Source organism: Triticum aestivum, chromosome 7A (assembly GCF_018294505.1).
Source record: "Triticum aestivum cultivar Chinese Spring chromosome 7A, IWGSC CS RefSeq v2.1, whole genome shotgun sequence".
Lineage (NCBI taxonomy): Eukaryota > Viridiplantae > Streptophyta > Magnoliopsida > Poales > Poaceae > Triticum > Triticum aestivum.
In genome coordinates this window covers 585,248,904-585,269,247 of record NC_057812.1, presented here as the reverse complement: position 1 = coordinate 585,269,247, position 20,344 = coordinate 585,248,904, and the positions used below count along the sequence as shown (strand labels likewise).

The 20,344-nt window shown below is 43.6% G+C and overlaps 1 protein-coding gene and 1 long non-coding RNA gene across 4 annotated transcripts; one reads left to right on the top strand and one right to left on the bottom strand.

The window, feature by feature from the left end:
* Positions 1–5,616: 5,616 nt before the first annotated feature.
* On the bottom strand, positions 5,617–8,517 carry LOC123152404 (uncharacterized). Of its 2 annotated transcripts, none has more exons than XR_006476179.1 (3): positions 6,042–8,517; positions 5,913–5,966; positions 5,617–5,831 (listed from the first exon to the last, which is right to left on the bottom strand). It is a non-coding gene; the product is annotated as an uncharacterized lncRNA (long non-coding RNA). The 2 variants fall into 2 exon arrangements; XR_006476180.1 differs by having other exon boundaries at positions 5,913–5,942.
* A 1,204-nt stretch (positions 8,518–9,721) lies between these two features.
* LOC123148455 (uncharacterized) lies at positions 9,722–18,941 on the top strand. 2 transcript variants are annotated; one of them, XM_044567886.1, is made up of 14 exons: positions 9,722–10,002; positions 10,799–11,251; positions 11,345–11,422; positions 12,001–12,158; positions 13,250–13,313; positions 14,044–14,111; positions 14,463–14,718; positions 15,113–15,256; positions 15,379–15,485; positions 15,570–15,623; positions 15,700–15,783; positions 17,737–17,900; positions 17,987–18,133; positions 18,476–18,941. In XM_044567886.1, the coding sequence occupies exons 2-13, from the start codon at positions 10,918–10,920 to the stop codon at positions 18,129–18,131; spliced, it is 1,656 nt and encodes a 551-aa protein (XP_044423821.1). In that variant the 5' UTR covers positions 9,722–10,002; positions 10,799–10,917; the 3' UTR covers positions 18,132–18,133; positions 18,476–18,941. The 2 variants fall into 2 exon arrangements, with proteins under 2 accessions (XP_044423821.1, XP_044423822.1); XM_044567887.1 differs by having other exon boundaries at positions 9,723–10,002; positions 18,514–18,941.
* The last annotated feature ends 1,403 nt before the right edge of the window (positions 18,942–20,344 follow it).

Sequence of the window (20,344 nt, the reverse complement as noted above, 5' to 3'; positions counted from 1 at the left end):
AATCCATACATTGTACAGATTACGAAGGGATCTATCTTTACTTGCAATCGGACTACTATATAATCCCCTTCTGGCATGCACACATGTAGTATACATGTTTGAGCATTTGTCATGAAAATGCTCTTTAGAGCATCTACAGCCACGGACAGCAATTCCGGCCCCTCAAATGGGCACTGATCGGGCACCCCTCAAATAATGTAATTTACATTCGAACGCCTCAATTTTCATATCTCAAATCCATACAAACTCATGCAACTACGTCACACACGCATTGTCCGGCTACTCCGTCATTACTAACTAAACATGTCATCGGACTACCAAAATTTAGTATGTTTGGCTATGGTGAAGATCATCCACGACTGCCCTTGCCCTTCTCGGCGCCCTTGTCGTCCTTCTCGCGGAAGTAGCGGTCGAAGACGCGGTAGGGATCTCGCTGGATCTGCTCGTCGCCGGATGGGACTCATACTCTGCCCGACCGGTGATGGGGAAGGAGAGGTTATCCGGCTGCCGGGACCGCGATATCCAGTCCCGGAGGACCCGAGCGCCCGTTGAGCCGACACAACGGAGTCACAGCAGACAGATCCGTCCGTTGGCCAGGCGCTGTCCTCCCGGGAGCGGCGGAGTGTAATGCGGACCGCCATTGCCTCCTCCAACCCGCACAGGATGGCACCCAGTCGACGGATCCGGACTGATCAGAGTCAGATCCGCCGCCCGCCATGCCGGAGACGGCAGGAGACTGCCGGAGATGAGCTCGGGTAGCGAAGGGGAGTAGAGGGAAATGGACTGAAGTGGCTTGGGTCTGGTCCGACGAGCGGATGGGGAGGAATATATGTGGGGTCGGGTGGGCCACCGTGGGCCGGGTCCAACGTAGCGGGCGTGCCCGGGTGCCCCTATATCCGCCACATATTTAGACTGGATATAGGATGTGCCGGTTAGTCCGGGGGTTGGAGGGTCGTTTGAGACGCCCATTTGGGTCAAAAATCGCGACCGGACAGTGACCGGGCGGTCCATTCAGACGTATGAGACGGGTCTGAGAAGTCTGATTGTAGATGCTCTTATATCTTGGGTCAATGGATGTCGAACTACAATCGTGTTTTGGCATGCACATGTAGAAACATGTTCTGCTCCTATGCACCACGTGAAGAACAATTGAGGGCATCCATATTTCAGAAACAATCTTCATTATTTAACATATTCATCTACAAATATCTCACTGGGCACAACGAACACACTTGATTCTGTCAATAGAAAATTTCCATGGATCTACAGTTTAATCACCACACTACTACTTTCTACATCCTTCATCTGACACATCGTCACTGAAATAGGCATTGCACAGCCTGTTAATCTCCATAGAACAACACATCTCCATAGATCGATGACATCGACTCAGATGATGTAGATCATGTAGCGGGGAAATAGATGGCATTTGGATTGAGTAAAATTTATGTGTGGGTCTACTTGATGATGTGGATAACATGCATGTCAAGAGAAATAATACAGTGTGAATGAACTATTTAGGTATTATAGATTACTAGTAGAATGCCCGTGCGTTGCCACGGGCTTTTTAGTTTTTTTTTTAAATTGCACGTATATAAAAACTTAGTGAAATTTTGGCCACATCCAACAACGTTTCCTCAGGTCCGTTGTCGATGGATTATTTTGTAACGTCAACATAACCATCTTCATCTCTCTCATACTTTGTGAAAATAAACACAGAGGAATACACCTTTTGTATTATCATGTGCAACATATATATAAAGAAAAACAATTAACTGTACGCATATCTTCTGATTGTGTAGAACTTGATAAGTATTTAGTCCGGTCCATCATAGTTACACAGTGATTTTGTCAATTGACATTTTCAAAGTAGCAGCTGAAGACATTGGTTTTCATCTTTGATCTACGAAAATGAACATATAAAGAGTGAGGCGTTCTGGCTCTCGGCCTCCACGGAGGCCTTTTTTTTGAAAAATTCAAATTTCAAACTTGTGAGTTTCAAAAAAATCTGAACTTTTTTTGTACAAGTAAACAAGGATGTTTTGTGTATGTGTGTAAAATTTCAGAATGAAATAGCTTGAAATGCGATCTGTACAAAAAAGACAAATTCATGGCTTTTTTGGATGAATAGTATCATGTGTTAAAAAGGCTCAAATTTGTCTTTTTTGCACAACCCTGATTTCAACGTATTCTGTCCTGAAAATTTACACACTTGTGCATTACGCGGAGGCCGTTTTTCTTGAAAAATTCAAATTTCAAACTTGTGAGTTTAAAAAAAACTGACCTTTTTTGTACAAGGAACAAGGATGTTCTGTGTATGTGTGTAAAATTTCAGAATGAAATAGCTTGAAATGCGATATGTACAGAAAAGATAAATTCATGGCCTTGGAGGATGAATAGTATCATGTGTTAAAAATGCTCAAATTTGTCTTTTTTGCACAACCCTCATTTCAACGTATTATGTCCTGAAAATTTACACAATTGTGAATTATTTGAAATGTAAAAAAAACATGAATTTTGATTCATTTTGAATTTTTTAAAAACCGGCCTCATTGGAGCTCGGCCTCCAAAAGGGATTTTCGCATATACTAAGAAAAATAAGCTAATACATAATATATATTCATTGGTTAGCTGCTAGATATAAGCGTGGACCCTGCTTTCTAGTAGAGTGAGTTGCATCCCAATTATAATAAATTGTAGGCTCACCTAAAATCAATTTTTTGATAATTATTCTTTAGAAATGGCTTGTTATGGTATCTGATATTTTTTTACTATATAAAACAGTATGTGACATTTTTTTCATAACAAACCGTCACTTTTCCCTAACAAGTATGTGATATTTTCACCATATAAAAAGTATCGCTCATTTTTCTTCGTATCTTACAAAAGCAATTCACTCTTTCTTAGGCATACCGCATGGCACAAGGCTCACACTCACATCTCATTCCTCCGGCCTGCTCTTCCCTCCATGACATCTACGCCGCCATATCTCCCTGCCACGGCTTCTCACTGTCGCCTCCCCTCGACACCACAACATTCAGCTCACACCTTTCTTCCACGGCCGTCTCCCTTTCCCTTCACGGCGTCACCCAACCTCTCCTCTAACCTCCATGGCGTCCCTTGCCGATTCTTGGTGCAAGGAGTGCACAATGTCATAGCCAACTGCTTGAAGGCCTGGAGGTGTCTCTTTCAAGTGGAGGTAGCTAGGAGCTGGCAGAGCCGACGATGGCATCGATCCATACGTGACCGCATCATTGTGTTTCTTCCCACGGTCTCACGGTCTGGAAGGCGAAACACGATTTATGTGTATGTATATATACACATAAAACGTATAACTACCGAACAGACGTGGGCTCTGATAGTTATTTTAGAAATACATCTGGGGTTGGACGTGTTGCACCAATGCTATTGCTGAATCAAGCAATTAATCGGTAATTGGTTTCCATGCACTGGACCTCATATGCCGGCACAAACAAAAAATAGCCATGGACTGGATTGGGACATATGAAACATACGAAAATCTGAAAGGAAGAAACACTCCTTCCTTTGAAAATAAAATATTAGGCTAGCTAAGTGCCCGTCTCTTCTGTTATCTTCTATATCTAAATAGCTAGCCCCCACTAACTATTTCTCTCAACATGCAAGCATGCCACATCATTGCACAACATGCATGAGAAAAGGCCCACCCCCACTATCATATGTCTCTCAACATGCAAGCATGCCACTTCATCATGACATGCATGAAAAAAAGACTTATCTCAACATGTAACATACATGAGGGTTTTCATTCTATTATGCTATATACATTTAATAAACATTTTACAACTATATAGTAATCAAGCACAATAAATTATATGTATTTTTATTGTTAGCTTTTTATATTATTACTTCAAATATTCATGTTTCATACAACGAGTCACATTGAAATATGTTGCAAAATATTCCCGCAACAACGTGCGGGGTATCATCTAGTTAGAATAACATCAAGATCAATCACACGATCATACTAAAACACATAACTGATCCCCGCGTCGCCCGCATCTGGCGACACGGGGGAAACCTCGACCGCCGGCGGAAGCCCCGCCCTCCACCACCTCCGCTGCTTCGCCGCTGCCGGAGGGCCGGCCGGGGAACCCGCGCCGTGCCTGGGGATGGCGGCGGCGGGGCGGTTTTTGGTCTCCCTGGCGTCGGAGGCCCCTTCCCCGCCGCCCCAGATCCGATCTGGCGCACGGCGGCCTTCCCTCCTCCAACAGCTGCCCTCTCCCCTGCCTGTCCGGCGCGGCGGCGCGGCACGCCCTTCGTGCTCCTCCCCGCCCACCCTTGCCTCCTCCATCGGCGCAGCCCTTCTTCTTCGCGCTGCTGTTCATGGGGGGCGTGCGCAAGGCCCTTGGGTGGAGGTGGCCGGGCTGGCCGAGGCTTGGCCCTGCCCCGTGCAGGCCACTCTCCGTCACTGACGGCGTCTCCTCCGAGCCGCGGCGCCGACATCTGCAGGTGTGAGGTCATGGGTGTCTTCATTGGCAGCGGTAGAAGCTTCGTGGTGGATCCTTGCCGGCTCCGCTCCGATCCCGACGGTCACGGACCTGCGTTCTCCGGTGTCCATGGCATGCCGGTGTCCTACCGGCGCGATTTTGGCCCCGGTGCTTGGGTTGCTGCGTCCTTTCCAGCTTCTCTGGCTCGCCGGTGTTCTGGCTACTCCGTCCTCGGCAGCTCGGAAGTGCGCTCCCCTTCCGGTTCCTGGCTTGCCGACGGCGCCGGTCGTCACCCCTACCCATCCGCGTCGGCTCTCTACCTTGCTGCCTTCCCGACCCCATCCTCCTACACGCCATGTCGGCTCCAAAGCTCGTGTTTTTTCGGCGGCAGATGCAGCCCCACCCCTTCCCCCCTAATGAGGTGGCGATCGATCGGCGGGCGGGCTTCCTCATCTTCAGTTCCTCATCTGGTGGCTATGGGATTGCACGGACAGTTCCTCATCTGGTGGCTATGGGATTGCACGGACACAAGCTTGGCGAAATCCATGCTCGGCTTGCCGATGCTGGCAGCGGCGACACTCGTGGGTGTCGTTTTCCTTGTTGGAGGCGCTGTCATGGCCTCTCACCGTGCCCCTCTTCGAGCTTCGGGGGAAACTCTAGGTCCGATTTGTCGGATCGGATGGCGACGGCCTCACAATGCCGTTTCCCTTCTTGAAGGCGTCATCTTGCTTGCTCGCGGTGTCCCCGGTGTTGGCTCTGAAGATGTTCGATGTTGTGCTCATCCGATCTGCCTCTCAAGTTTTAGGCTTGGTGGGTTTTGTTGTGTCTTTTCCCTGTTCGGGCTGAGCATCCCTCTCCCTGCTCTCGGTTCGTTGTACCCTCTATTGTACTCATTTTCTCTTCTTCTATCAATGAAAAGATACGCAAGCTTTGTGTATTCGTGAAAAAAAAATAACTGATCCAGAATCACAACTACACAAAATCAACCCAATCAATTATGAGCACTTAACATCATGAACTTCATGCTTCAGGTCACTCATTTCATGAGTAATTGGTTCAGTTTTTTAATTCTATTCTCTCTTTCTGTAATGGTAACTCCATCGATTGTACAACTTTCCACCTCATGTAATGATAAAGGGCAGGGCTCCTATCAGACACAAAATGGTGAAGAAAACCTTCGGCGAAGTTTTTGCAAAGAGTGAGTGGCCGACAACACTAACTTCTCTGAAAAGTAGTACAATTTCAGCTGCTCGATGGATTTTTTTTTTGAGTGTGCCGGGGACACATTGCATTATCAGCAACGTACCAATGACAAAATTTGTACCTATTATCAAGTTCCAATGAATGGCGCCCTGAGAAGATCTATTCCAGGATGCATGATCAGTGTTAAAGCTTAGATTGAAAAAATAGAAGAATGTTATCGTCTGAGATGTGCATTACTACCATGGAGGCATTCCTTCATGCACCTGTTCTCTATCATATCAAACATCAGGAACACTGAAACATAAATAAAATAAAAATGCATTAGGAGAAACAAAAATCAGGGAAGGAAGACAAGCGTGGTGGGTGAACCTGCCATGTCCTTCTAAAGAATCCTCAGAGCAGCTGCAACTCCGGGTAGAAGGGCACCCTCCTGCTCGTCTCGTTCCTGTCGCTGCCACCCACATGGCACACATTTGCGAGGAGGCCATCAGCTTAGCAGGCACGGTGTCACAGAGCAGGCACTTGCCTGTAAAGCCCATAATGTAGCATCATGGGTGGGATCACGCCGGAGTGTGGTCAGTGGCAAATTCTGAACTCCTGTTCCAGAGTGCCATGTCGAAACACTCATGAACTAACGATCCCATAGCAGATATACAGTAACTCCAGGGAAACAATAACTTGCTTTTTCTGAATTAATAGAAGCATCAAGAACTCCGATGGTTTCTCAGAATTTGCTTGGAGACGACAAATAATATGAGAAGACCAATCAGAGAACTATGAATCATCAATATGTGACCTGGGCTTCAACTATACTAACACAGAATTTAGCACATGGGATTAATACCCCTAAAAAATACCTTGATGTGAGCCCGAATTTGATTAGTTTGCTAATAAATTTGTTTTTTCCCCTTTGGTTTATAAAGCCTCCTACTATTTTTTTTTGTCTCTACAAGGACACACCAAAAGAACCCGTTAGACAAGAAATACGTAAACATGCACAGATGAGTATATGAGATGGTTAACATATATCTGCGTATTTGCCGCAAAGATGAGATGGTCAACATATAAGAAGGCGCAATCCAAAGCCTAAGTGGCACAACATTTGTAGAAACTGCAAGCCGAATCAAACAACGACAAAACTGAAGAGCGTTGATTTTGCTTCATCATCCACAAAGTACCTAAAGAAGCTCATCCTGAACATTCCAAAGCAAGTATGGCGTAGAAGAGAACCTGTTAAAAACATACTGCCTTTTTACATGCTTTTCTTCATATTCTATTTGTGACTTCCAATAAATAGATATAGAATTGCATGTATATGCGCAGAAGCAGTTAGTGGCATGCTACAAAACCAGTTTATCCAGCTTCAAAATATTCATCCGAAAGATGACAACGATCCATTTTTTATCATCAAACAAAGTACCAAAAATATCCAAAAAGGTTACAATATATCAGCATCCTATGAGAGCTGAAATTTGTCTCTAATAGTAATTTTATCAGTATAACAATATATCATGCATAAGAGGGCTTATAGTGTATGTACTGTTAAAGTTGGGATGTTGTTGCAACTCCAGAACTATTTATAACCATACTTGGTAAATCATAAAGCTCTAACTTCCAGAGTTCATAAGATTTAGTTTTTCCTAAAAAATAGCTTCACCCTCACACAATGAGTTTTTTTACTTTGCATTGCAAAAGAAGGAAACAAACTTGTAGGCTCCAGATTTACTGGCTCTATAATATCGTGAGGTGATTTCGCCTAGAAGGTAATAAACCAATCACCAAATTAGTTCAGATTGTTGAGAGAACACCGATTGAGTAGGAAACTGATCTCTCATCCATTCACTTGAACATTATAGAGATAAGGATCTTGCAAGCTACAAAATCTGCATGACTACGAAGGAAACATCATGTCATGGCATTCAACTACTTGTCAGCTTGTACATTAGGAAGACAACATATGCATACTAAATTACTAACGTGTCCTGCTAGGTCAGAGTTAGCTGCAGCATGCAACGACCTTCATCATATCGTCCACATATATTGCTGATCGGCGCTGAATTTGACATAACTCATATGCTTAGGTCTAGTCTTAGCAACAAAAGGTAGCCAAAAAAATCCAACAAGCAGTGCGTGGGAACAGGCAAGTATTACATCTGGCCTTTGCTCGGAGGTGAAGCTTCATGGCTTCGTCGTAGTGGTAGATCACGATCCTGGAAGTGCCGCGGCGCCCTCGGCGACCACCTCGACTTGCACAAAGCGAGACACGTCCATGATGATTGGCCTCCACCAGCCCTCAACGTCGCCATCATGGAGGAACAGCTGAGCCTCCACGAGCAGCTCGCGCTGTATGAGATGCATGAGAGTTGGCTCGGTGCGGGAGGTAGGCTGGAGGAGCAGATCGTGCGGCGACGCGCACCTGCGGACAAGAGGAGCAGGACGGGTCGACCTCCGGGCCGCACATGAGAGGTCGGCAGGTGATGGCCTGAGATCTGCGTTGTTCCTCGGTCATCACATGGTCGTGGGATACATGAGGTGAGGAGGGATGTGGAGAGAACCGGTGGAATTGTTAGGCTAGAAAATTTTGGTATGCTAAAAAAACTGAAGTGGTAGGTGGGATTGGACCGGGAAGTTAGGATTTGATCGTGGATTATTTCCAGAAGAGAATTGCCTTACCTGGAAACTGGGGATTACAACACGATTATTCCGTCGATCGGAAAAGACTTGAATTACGATCGAAGCGAAACGATGGAAGCGAATGACGACGTACCACGACCTACCATCAAAACCGCAGATTCCTAGGATTGGCTTTGTATATGGAAGGGAAGGATGAAAGTATTGGTGTTTTATATGGAAGAGTGGGATCGATGGAAGGATGGAAGGGTTGGTTTGGTTCTGGTGATGCATGAATTAAAACCGGTCCTGGTTTTCGGAGGAAGGAAAAAATTTGGTGGGAAGGAGATCGCCTGGTGGAGGAGAGATCGATGGAAGGGTGGGAACGAACGAAACAAACGAACGACTTACGTACTGAGACATTAGGAGTAGAGATAGATTAGTGGAGTTAGACACAAGATGTGTTGTGTGTGGTCGTTTGTTTGAAGATGGCATGCATCTGTTTATTCAATGCAAATTAGTTAAAGAATGATGATGGGATCCTAAAAAAAAGAACGATAATAGGCACTACTGCTAGAGGAGGTAGGTTCTAGTCTTTTCGCTCTCGGCTCAGCGAAGGAGATTATCCAAGCTATACTTCGTTTGCCCGAGGACAAAAACTCACTACTATTGGGATGGATGAATTCCAATATCTGGTATGACATAATGTTACCAAATGGACAATGTTTCTAAATCCGCCACCAGCAACTGAAGTTACCGCTCGTCGTTCCTGGAAGCCCCTGCCACAAGACATGGTTAAGATCAACACCGATGCATATTTCTCCGCTGGATCTCGCAGTGGAGGGTGGGGATTTATTTGCAGGAATTCCGCCCGCAAAGTTCAGTTTGCTGCAGCTGGCTCTACAAATGTTTTATCAGATTCACTTCACGCCGAATCAGTTGCCCTTCTTGCATGCCGTTTCCTTTGCTGACGAGATGAGAGTAGGGAGGGTCCTTTTGAGACCGATAGCATGGTTCTTCAACGTGCAGTCTCCTTGGATGCTTATGGTTTTGTACTGTTGGACAACCTTTTCAAGGAGATCAAGCTGAAAGTTGAAACTCAGCCCATTCAGGCGTGTATGGTACATCTTCACCGTGATTGTAACAAGCCACCACCGCATGTGCTGCCGGCGTTGGGGGCAAGGTTAAGCCATTGGCAATGGATGTGTATGGCGACAGATAAGCCAATGATGTAACCAACGGTCTCGCCGTGTCTTAAATAAAACACAAGTGTTCCTTAAAAAAAAAAGAAAACTCCGGACAACATTGCATATTTCATCCGTACGTACATGGTTGGTATCATCCGACGCTACCCTGCATACGATATTGACAAAGAATGACCAAATTCAAAATTTCCGTCTGAATTCTTGGTCTGAAACAGCAAAAACTGTCCCGGCTGAGAAGAGATCCACCGGTGCCGTGCTTTTTGCTCGAAGGAAAACAAAGCACACGTCCAGCCCAGCGAACCGCACGGCACCGGTAGGCAACGTCGTCCCTCCTCCCTCTCGCCCGTCTCCCCAAATCTGAAGGCCCCGGACCCCGATTCTCGCCGGCGCCTCACTCCCACCCAAGCACCGGCCTCGAAGCCCTCTGCCGTCCCGTCCTCCCCTCAGCTCGGTTGGCGGGCGGGCGCGGAGTGGAGATCCCGCCGGCCGGCCGGCCGGAGTCATCTTCTCCCTCGGTAAGTCCCTGTCGATCTCTCCTTGATTCTGCTCGCCGTGAGAACCCAGCCCAGATCCCCCCCACGGCCGCTTAGCTGCTACGTACATTAGATTAGTGTGAATGCGTCCATTGTTGGATTTGCTCCCTCTATCTCCTATGTCGTCTCTCTCACCCACCCGGCGGAGCCCCCTTTCCCCATCCCGTTTCCAAGGCAGCACAGCAGCACCCCCTTGCGGCTGAGTCCGCTCGCGCGAGTTCCCGAGCTGCTGCCAGATCCGACGTAGCCCTGGCGTGGTAGATAGATTCGCGTGCCTGTCTCTGGATCGAGATTGAGATGCTGCTTTGAGTTGCTTCGCATTCTATCTCTAAAATCGAAGCCATTCCAAACCAATCAACAACATTCTATCTCTCATTCTCTCCAGGCATTGTCTAGTCAGGATCTTTGCATCGCCATTTATGCAGCATAAGGACTACTTACTCGATTAGTTATCTTCACTCTCAAGTCCTGGGGTCGCTACCTGGTTGGCAGGCTGCCGTGTATTATGTTTTTTCTTCTTCTCTGTGCTGGTTTGGCTTTGAGTAAGTCAGGTGTACTAGTAGTGCCAAAAAGCTCTCTAGGGCAAACTTACAATCGATAATCGACTTCAGGGCAAACGAAGAGAAGCTTCTCAACCTGGAAAATTACTAGGCTTGTTTCCCATTTATGGAGAGAACTGTAGATTTGTACTGAAGTTGTTTTGACATATAGAAAATCCTCCTGAATAAGTTACCGCTGCAGTTTGATGTACATAGATTTATTCATGATGAATCTCCAGGTGGACCGTGTCATTGTTACCAGCCACAGCTTTAGAAGAACGATGCATCTTGTGGGCTTATTCTTTCTCCATGGGCCGGCGGGAATTTGTTGAATTGGAAGAGTTACTGGTCTGATAATATGTCACTCCGACTTCCACTTCCGCAAGGGCTCTCCTTTTTCAAAAGTGTTGGGTGGTTTGAAGACAGTAAGGTTGATTCAGCTGCCAAGCAGCACTTGTCTCCAAAATTTAAGCTCCAGACAGACAAGGAAGTGTATAGACCTGGTGATTCAGTTACCGCGACTATCCAAATCTGTAGTCCCGCTAGTTTAAAGGATGAAGCGGAGGCAGCGTCAGGTGGAGTCATATCTCTCTTGGTAGATGGGCTATCTTTCGAACTTAAAGGAATTGAGAAGTTGGATAGCCAATGGTTCTCTGTTCCAAAGCCCATACCAGGGTCTAAGCAAAGGAGAGGTATTTAACAACCTAGCTTTCATCTAAATAACTGATCAATGTGTCTTTTATTTTATTTCTGATAATCCTCTTGTGTTATAATTGATTATATAGGTGAATATTTGTTTTTGGATTGTTCGGCACCCTCATTAGTCTCCAAAGTAATAATTGCTTCGGGGCAAACAAAAACATGTAAGTTATCTCTTGTTTTGGAGGATCAATGGAGGTTGATAATGCACTTATCATGTAGTGCTACATTTCTAGATTGCTTGAAACGTAAAGTAAATATTGTTCATATGCTTTACCTCCATTTTTCCTAGTATTGTACGACATGTTGGTGTAATACAGTAATTTGAATTTGCTTTGCTTCTTATTCTGCAAATCACCTGTCTCGTCAACCACCCTGTGTTTGATCTTAAATATTAGTTATTGATCTATCCATGTTCTCATTTTTCACATTACGTCAAAATCAAACTTTAAGCATCCATGATTCTACTTGTGGAGTCAAAGTGAATACAGTTTTGGCTATACCTCTTTTATGGAAGGTCATGACTCATGACTATGAGGATTTACTATTTAGGGATATGCTGCTTGCATGTTTTTCAAACACTCTAGGAGGGCCAGTTCCTGTTTTGCCCAGGATCTTCAGTTGACAATGGATAATTTCCCCCTGTTAACTTGCTCACTTAACTAAATCCTCTGCATCACGTGAAATACAATGATCTACATTTTTTTTAAGAAATTGCAACCCAGCTCTTTTTTTTTTGCAGATATTGTACGTCTAGAGCTCCCAAGGATTTTACCACCATCATATAGGGGCATCAGTATTCGCTATATTTATTATGTTAGAAGTACATTGTTTGGGAGATTGATTGACTTGGGTAATGAGGATGAAACTAAAGGCAATGTAAATAGTGCGGTTCAGCTGGTGAGTTTTCTTCTTGTAGTTGGCATAAAATTCTACTCCTTAAGTTCAGACAATCTGTGCTGAAATCAAATTGACCCTAGTCTTGTAATTATTATTCTTTTATTAATTTAGTTGCAGTAGGAGCCTCTCCTTTGCTGAAATGTTGGAAGCTTTGATTTGTTAACCATCCATAATTTCATTGGTGATTTGTATTATTCTTTGAACTGAGTTCTCTAGCCTGTGACTTGTGAAATATTTCTAGTGCATGTTTTCTTGGATGTACTAATGTGATAATTTTGGATCTAAGATTCTAATCTAACTATCCTAGCAAGATAATATATTATTATTAAAAAACTAAAGCCCATTGTTTACATATTAAATTTTAATGTATGATTAGAAAACCAAGTAAATACCTTGCAAAATGGGGTGTCGCAGTTCAACCTTCGGTCTTCTATTGATTACCCCTACATCCTTATCCAAGGGACACAGCAAGATGGTAGTCAAGTTTACTGAAGGGTTAAGAACATACAGTATTTTAATAAACAATCTTACTTAGTGTTAAAAATATTAGTCTTAAACTCATAATCGCACATGTCTGAGGTTTTAGGGCATGAGGACCTGACTTAATTCGAAAACTTAATCTTGGAAGTGTAGAACTAGAACCCCACAGAAAGACATTGACTGATATTGGTTCTTGGTTGCCTATCCTGTAGCATCAGAAGAATATGCCGACAATTCTTTTACATGTCTGCATGTCTCCATTATATTGTGATGATGGGAGGCAACTGCAGGCTTCCATATATTTGAGCATTATATGGTCCATCTATTTCCTCAGTTATACAAGAATCACCAAGACTAATGTTAATTTTTCTATCTCCTTAAAGGAGAATTTGATAGTCAATGCATGTTTGTGCTGCTTAAGCTAGCCTTGAGCTGAGTTCTTTGAAAATTCTCTTAACCATTGGACTGAAAACAACATGATTCCATTTTCTTATTTCTAGCATCATTCTCTACTTCATACCCAGTCTTGTAATGCAATTATGGAAGTTTCGGACATTAAAATAAGCCAAATGTCTCAGAGCGATAGCTTAAAATTGAATTCATTTCTGTAGGAAACCCGAGTCCCATTGCAGATATGTGTTTCCCAGAAAAGCAGCACCTTACTAAATGAAGAAGGTCAGTGATGTAAATTCAATAATTTAAGGTTCTTGCACTTCAGTCATCCTGTGTATTTTAAAAGTATGTTGTTGATTAAACTACTTTTCTGTTAAGTAGTGGATTCACTCACTGAAGCATGCGGGCTTACTTATTCACCGAACATGTGGGTTACATAGCTTTTGTGTGTGTGTGGGTGGGGGCCTATATATTTTTGGCAAGGTTGGAAATAATTATTAATTACGATACTGTATTTTGTAACCATCATGAGATGCTCAATAATGCCTTTTTTATTTGTATTGCTACACCCACTCCTCACAGGTCACATCTCGTGCTGTGATTGTTATATGGATCTTTTCAAAGTTTTCATAACCTTCACATCTTTGTGCGGTTGGTACATTTGTGCTTTCATAACACCTTATCCTCAGTGGTGCACAAGTGATTTTGTTCAACATGGATACTCTTTATATCAATTCCAGTTTCACCGGGATTCCTATAGGTGACTGAATTCCAGTGGTTCCTTCTTTTAGGAAAATGCGTGTAGCTTTCTCTTTTCAACCTTTCATGAAAACCTATATGCACGACAGTCGTAAATAATATAGTAGAGACTGACACCACAATCCTGTTTAAATACGTACCAACAACTGAATGCTGCAGAGTTGTTACTGGATGTGCAACAGCAGAATTTTAGTGATACTAAACTGCATACTGTGTTAATCCTCATCAATGCTAAACTGTTTACATATCTCAGGGAGTTTTCCACTCTCGGTTGAGCAACTGAGTATATTTTGGAGGGAAAAAGATGATGAGTCAGAATGGGTGAGTCCTTATTTAGTTTGTAACCCATCTCCGAGATTTCATTGCACTTAAATTATTTTTTATCCGTTTCTTACACGTTATCTTGCATGAGTTTGTTTCTACAGTGATATCTTGTATGAATTGTCCATAGTTATTTCGATTACTTAAACAAGGACATGTCAGTATGCAGAAGATCTGTAGTTTGTAATTTTGTCAACTGATGAAAATGTTAGTAGGATCTGAACTGTTTTCCAATGTATGGTATTTTTCATGTACATAGTAATTGTCGACTAATCATGCTAATCAGTGATATCCGTATATTTCCATGATTGTTGTTTCAACCCATGCTGAGATATAATATTCTTATTGCAGATCAAAGCAAATGATAATACTGATCTAGAAGAAGGATATGATAGTTCGAAAGATGAAGTTTCATCGGTTTCCTCATACAACCCTTCCAAATCAAATACGGACTTTCCCATCAGGACCTCAACATCGACGCTCTCCTTATCATCACGTCTCTCCATGAATGAAGCATTGTATTCTCAGGGAGAGCGCCCCACTTTCCCGTCATATAATGCAATTCCTCGATTCTCAGTGTCCGAGATTTCTGATGACCATGGTGGAGGTAAGGAGTGAACCTTATAGTTTGTGTGGGACTGCAAGAGCTGTGATATTCATAAGGAAACACCAATGTCCCAATACTGTCAAGTTCTGCTCTACAGGATTCTATCTGCCTTGGTGCTTCCTAATGATTAATTCTGTTTACACTTACATATTGTCATATTAATTATTAGTGTTTTAGCTCCCAGTTTTCTTTTCATGCACAAGGACCTGTTTTCAGTTCTCCTTTTTTTTTCTTTTCGAATTCAAATTGACTAGGCTTATTCCTCTTCCGTTTCACAATGAAATAACAAGTCTTACATTAGTCAGGTCTCCATGAGAATGCTACCTATTTGTCCTTTCTGTAAATGTTTAATGGTAAATATTTGGGTGTTTAATGAAGTAAATGGCACAAACAGGACCGGTATCACCTCTAAGGAAGCTAGATCATTTGCATTTGGATCGTCATCCATCAAATGGCGAAAGATTTTCTCTAGATTCTGACCGCCCAAAAGATGACGTTGGACTCCCTCTCACGCCAAAACATGTTGAACCATCTGGATGTAAGCCACCGTGTCTCAGTTATGGAGTTATTTTAATCCATCATTGCTCCTTTTGTTGTAAATTACATGCCATGTGACAAACATTGATTTCCATTCTTAGTTGCACATTCAATGTTTTGCAGCAGAAGGCTTTATGAGAGGAAGATCATATAATATACGAATAGATGATCAAGTCTTGCTTCGTTTCTCACCAAAGAATTCTGACTCAACTTATTACTTTGGTGATATGGTATTTTAATTACCCTTACTGCGCTTGCTACTGGCTTACTGCTTTGTTGTTGGTAGATTGATTATCTTATTTTGCCGATTGCAGATTGGTGGAGCACTCACTTTTTTTCATGGAACTGGAACACGGAGATGTCTAGAGGTAAAAGACCGAGTTTAATAAATTATTATGTATTGAACTGGGATTTAAACATATAACTAGTTAACGTGTTTCACAGGTATCTATAACCTTGGAAACATCAGAAACAATTAATCCTCGTGTAATACACCCTTCACGAAGGGTCTCACCGACAATAACCAAGGTATCCTTTTTGCAGCTTGTGTTGTGAACCATTATAAAATTTGTACTATGTGCAGTCAATGTTTACTCGTTTAGCATTAAAGTCTAATTTGACAAAACATTTTAAAAGTAATCCTTGTTGTACATGTTTCATTCTATGACTTACAGACTGAACTTTGCCTCTAGTCCAAATGATGAGTTATGTAAGATATATTTCTCAGTGTTAATGCCACATGGCCTACGCTTTGGTCTCAAGTCTTAACAAGTTCATGAAACTAGTACAAGGTTATGTTCGATGGTTTAGCTACATGGGTACCCCATGATCAGATGCCATTTGTGCATGTAGTTTGATTAGGATGTATACTTGATTTTGTTTGTTGGCATTACTTTAGATGCATGCCATTCCAAAGTACCCATTCTTGATAAATGGTACAATGAAGTTCCACCTTCAATAAAAGCCACTGCAAAATCACCGTATTCACAAAACTTGCTAGTAGCCTTTGTATTTTACATGTACTGGACGCAAATGTCCTCGCCTTCTATGTCTCTAGATCCTTCACAATGGCTGCAATGATGATGATTATGTGTTGGCTGATGTGAGACAGTAGGGTAAAAAGGCAAATGTAACTGGGTGATGGCACTCATGTCGGTTCACTGTAGCTGGAGCAGGTCTGCTACCATCCGCCCCCTGTGCAGCATAGCACACAAATCATTAAACCCATGACTGGATGCAGTCGCCATCTCCACCTTTGGACCCAAAGTTGGATGCAGCATGAATTGCACCATCTCTGCATTGAAATCAAGCTGCCGCCGCCCACTAATACATCCCCACCACTAGACCCGAACACCAGCCAGCTTTGTGGTAGTTATCACGCTCCTCTTTGAGACCGACTGCCTGCTGAGGTGGCTAGTTGGAGCAGGTTGTTGTGTTCGAGGCTCAACCTCTGCAGGGTGTGTGTGCTCACGTCTCCTCTTCTTTAAAACAAATGCCACCAGGAGCAAGTCCCTGGTTGGTCATTTTAAAATTCGAGGAGGTCAGAGATGTGAGGTTGCTATTGATAGAGGCTAACCAGACAAGGTGGCTACTAGTGCAGCATTGGCTGAGGTCGGATGTGCCTAGGGGTAGGTGGGAAAGCATGACCCTCCGTTCCGAAAACTTCTTTAAGTTTGACTTAGCCTGTAGAAAAATATATTAACATCCACCACATCAATTTTGTATTATTGTATTTGTCATAGAATATATTTCGATGCTATATATATTTGATGTTAGTGGTCGGACCCTTCCCCAGACCCTGCGCAAGCGGGAGCTACATGCACTGGGGCTGCCCTGGCCTATATATATTTGATGTTCTAGATATTAGCATATTTTTCTATATACTCGGTCAAGCATAAAAATAATTGACCTAGCATAAAAGTATTTTGGAATGGAAGTAGGTAGTAAAAGGAAGAAAACATGTAGTCCGATGACATCTTTCCTAATTTTTCGAGTTAGTAGTGTTATTAGTGGCATTTTTCATAGTTGCAATTACATATCTAAACAACCATGTTTTCAAGATTCAGAAAACAGAAAAGGAAATGTGCTGATGCCCTCAAATATTCCCATGACAAGTCATGAACTCGTGATCGCCAATAGATAATGTGATAAGAACTCTTCCTATGTTTACCTAATGATGACAATAATAGACATATTCCAGCAGTATCAGATGTCACGAGTCCTTAGGCCTTGTACAATACAGTGATTAGAGAGGTGCTTGGGAAAAGGAACCGATTTTTTTGTTAAGCACTGATGCTTATTTGTATTGCACAGACGCTTAGGCACCTCTGCTATAGGAACAAGCACCGGTGCTTAAACAATATTCGGTTTATTTTTACAAACAACCTGCCTAAGCTATGTTGGTCTATTTGAACATCAATTTCTATTCTGTAAAACGCTAACCTGTGTTATTTTGTGATCCAACGTTGACTCTCTGATCAGGTACACAGCGAACATCATGAAGTTGTTGCAGATCTTCACCAGACAAGTTTTCTCTTTTCAATTCCTATCGATGGACCAATGTCATTTGCTACCTCAAAGGTTTCTGTACAGTGGTCCCTTAGATTTGAGTTCTTCACAACTCCGGCAGGAATGGACTCATCACGGTATGGGATGTGATGATTTTATGGAGTGAATTTTCTAGTTTGCTGCTGCTAGCTCTGAGTGGTCAATTCTGGTCTCTATTTGGCAGGTATGAGCACCCACTTCTTGTTGAGAAAAGAGAGAAGGGGGACTGGATCCTCCCAATAACAGTTTATGCACCGCCAATGCGTAGACGAGCTACTCATGGAAGAAACGATAGATCTGCATTGGTTGGAAATCTTCTCAGCTCTTGAAGGTATGCACTCTGTCTGTCATCGGATTCTTGCCTGTCTCGCCTTTGCCAAAGGTGTTACTTAGTGAAGCCGGAAAAGTACGCAACAATGTCAAAGTAGTTGTTAACTGTGAGCTCTTAAATGATCAGTAAATTTTTAATACCAACTGAAGTGTCCCTTCTTACTGAGTCGCAGTCTAGCTTCTGGTTGATGTATAGCTCTAGGTTAATTGAACAACTTGTGCTTATTCCATTTGGTTTCTTTGCATCTTCGTCCTAGTTCTAGCGGTTACATCATCTCTGTTATTATCTTTCCAACTATATTGAAACGATTGATGTGTGTTAACTTTTCGCTGTAATACGCAGATAATCTGAATACCCTGCCCTCTTGTATCTTACCTCAGGCCCACAAGTTGCTGCTATCATTTGTAAATCGGTATCCGTGGACCTTCGGTGAACTATCTGTAGTCCGGCATGCACAACTGGGCCAGTTCATATGTGTAAAATACCTAGAAGGTTTTGAAGAAGACTGAGTGAGGGGAAACTTGGGCTACAGAAATAGTCTGCTTCTGTCTGATGTATAGTCCATCACCATTGAACAGAGCAGGAACCGTGGAACTTGATTTACGTGATGCGGACATCAGTCGTGCAAGGTACCATACCATACCGACCGTTAGCGCACCCAATGTATATGTTTTTACCAATGGACTAGCTTTTTGGGGTGCTTGATTAAGCGATTACACCCTTGCGGTTGGTTACATATACTTGGGATATCCTCCTTGTAACTGTTTTCTGGAAACCATACATGATTGCACGCTTGTTGTCCGGACTACACACGTATTGTTTCCTCGAGGCTGCTCTGCAGAGTTGCGGCAATTTTGCACGGATGGATGCTTCTTCAGTTCAAAGCTGTATACTTGCTTGTTCAGTCGCAGAAACCTTAAGTCCAGGCTCGACTCTGTCGACGAACAATGTTTCTTTGTGAACGAAGCATGCCGGTCTCTTCTTCTGGGGTATGTTGGCATTGCGATAAATAACAGCAATTCCCCTCTTCTATTTCCGTGTGGCCAGTGCCGTCGAATCCTAGCACAAGGCTTTCAGGCTTTGTTGCCGCTCCGGTCCGGAGCATGATCGCGGAGGCACCAAACTGCGAGGTCCGCAGTCACTTGATCTTGTGCCGTGACACAACGATCGCGTCCAGCTCGGCCAGGATCGACGTGTGCATGAGGCGTCATTCGCAGGCACTCACGTCCCACCGTACCCTGTGCGCTCGTCCCCACGTTAGGTCCCCTGTCACCCCGTCACCCTGCCAGACGCCAGTTGCCACCGTGATCTCCAGCCTCCAGCTGATGATCAGAAGCAACGGACCAAAACCAGAAGTCAAGCCGGAGACCAGAAGCAACGGACCAAAACAAGGGCCGCCGTCGCTCTCGCCCCGGCCGCGGCCGCGGCCGCCGCCGCTGGGAAAACCGGAGCGCTCGCCTGCCTGACCGGGAAGTCAAGCCGGAGAAGGCGGTTTCGGAAAGGTGGCCTGCACCTGCCGCTGCCTGCCCGACCTCTCAGGGGGAGGAAACAACTTCTCAGGGGCCGTGTTCCTTCCCGTCCTGGTCGCTGTCCAACTTGCTCCTCCCGAGTGCTACTTCTCGTACCTGCACCCTTTAATTAGGAGTTGACACTGGGGTCAAGTAGCAGAGATCCGCATCATCGCACCGGCTCAGCATCATGTACCCCATCGATGATCATCCATCTTTCCCCTCCCCTTGGAAAAGTCTTAGTAGCAGTATTAATTCTCTCTGATAGTCGGCATGTCAAGGAACACAGGTATTTCATCACTTGTATATCAACACACCGGGAATCTTAGTATGTCTCTTCGATGGTATAGTCGGCATGTGAAGGAACACAGATATTTCATATGTATATGAAACACACCAGGATTCTTGTATAGGAGACAGTTCACAGTTCAGTTTTTGTACAACAATTACCGCGCTAGAAATGTGGACTGGGTAACTCCGTAACTGTCTTATCTTGCCTTTTTTTTTATAGTTGTCTTGTCATGTTAATTTGCTGGTGATTTCCTTCTTTGGTTTCTGGAGATATTTGTTCTTCTCCAGTGCGGAGAAACTGATGAGCAAAACAAGATGATGAAGTAGTCAGTAGATGACACAATTCTATTCTACATATAGCTACCCCTATTCCTTTCCATGTAGTTACTTATTACTGTTTCTACCATACCCA

Excerpts from the sequence above, each read along its gene's own strand:
- LOC123148455 (XM_044567886.1), top strand. The coding sequence starts at position 10,918 with ATGTCACTCCGACTTCCACTTCCGCAAGGGCTCTCCTTTTTCAAAAGT. Across the intron at positions 14,112-14,462 it reads AAGATGATGAGTCAGAATGG|ATCAAAGCAAATGATAATAC; the intron begins GTGAGTCCTTAT and ends TTCTTATTGCAG. Across the intron at positions 15,784-17,736 it reads TCTCACCGACAATAACCAAG|GTACACAGCGAACATCATGA; the intron begins GTATCCTTTTTG and ends CTCTCTGATCAG.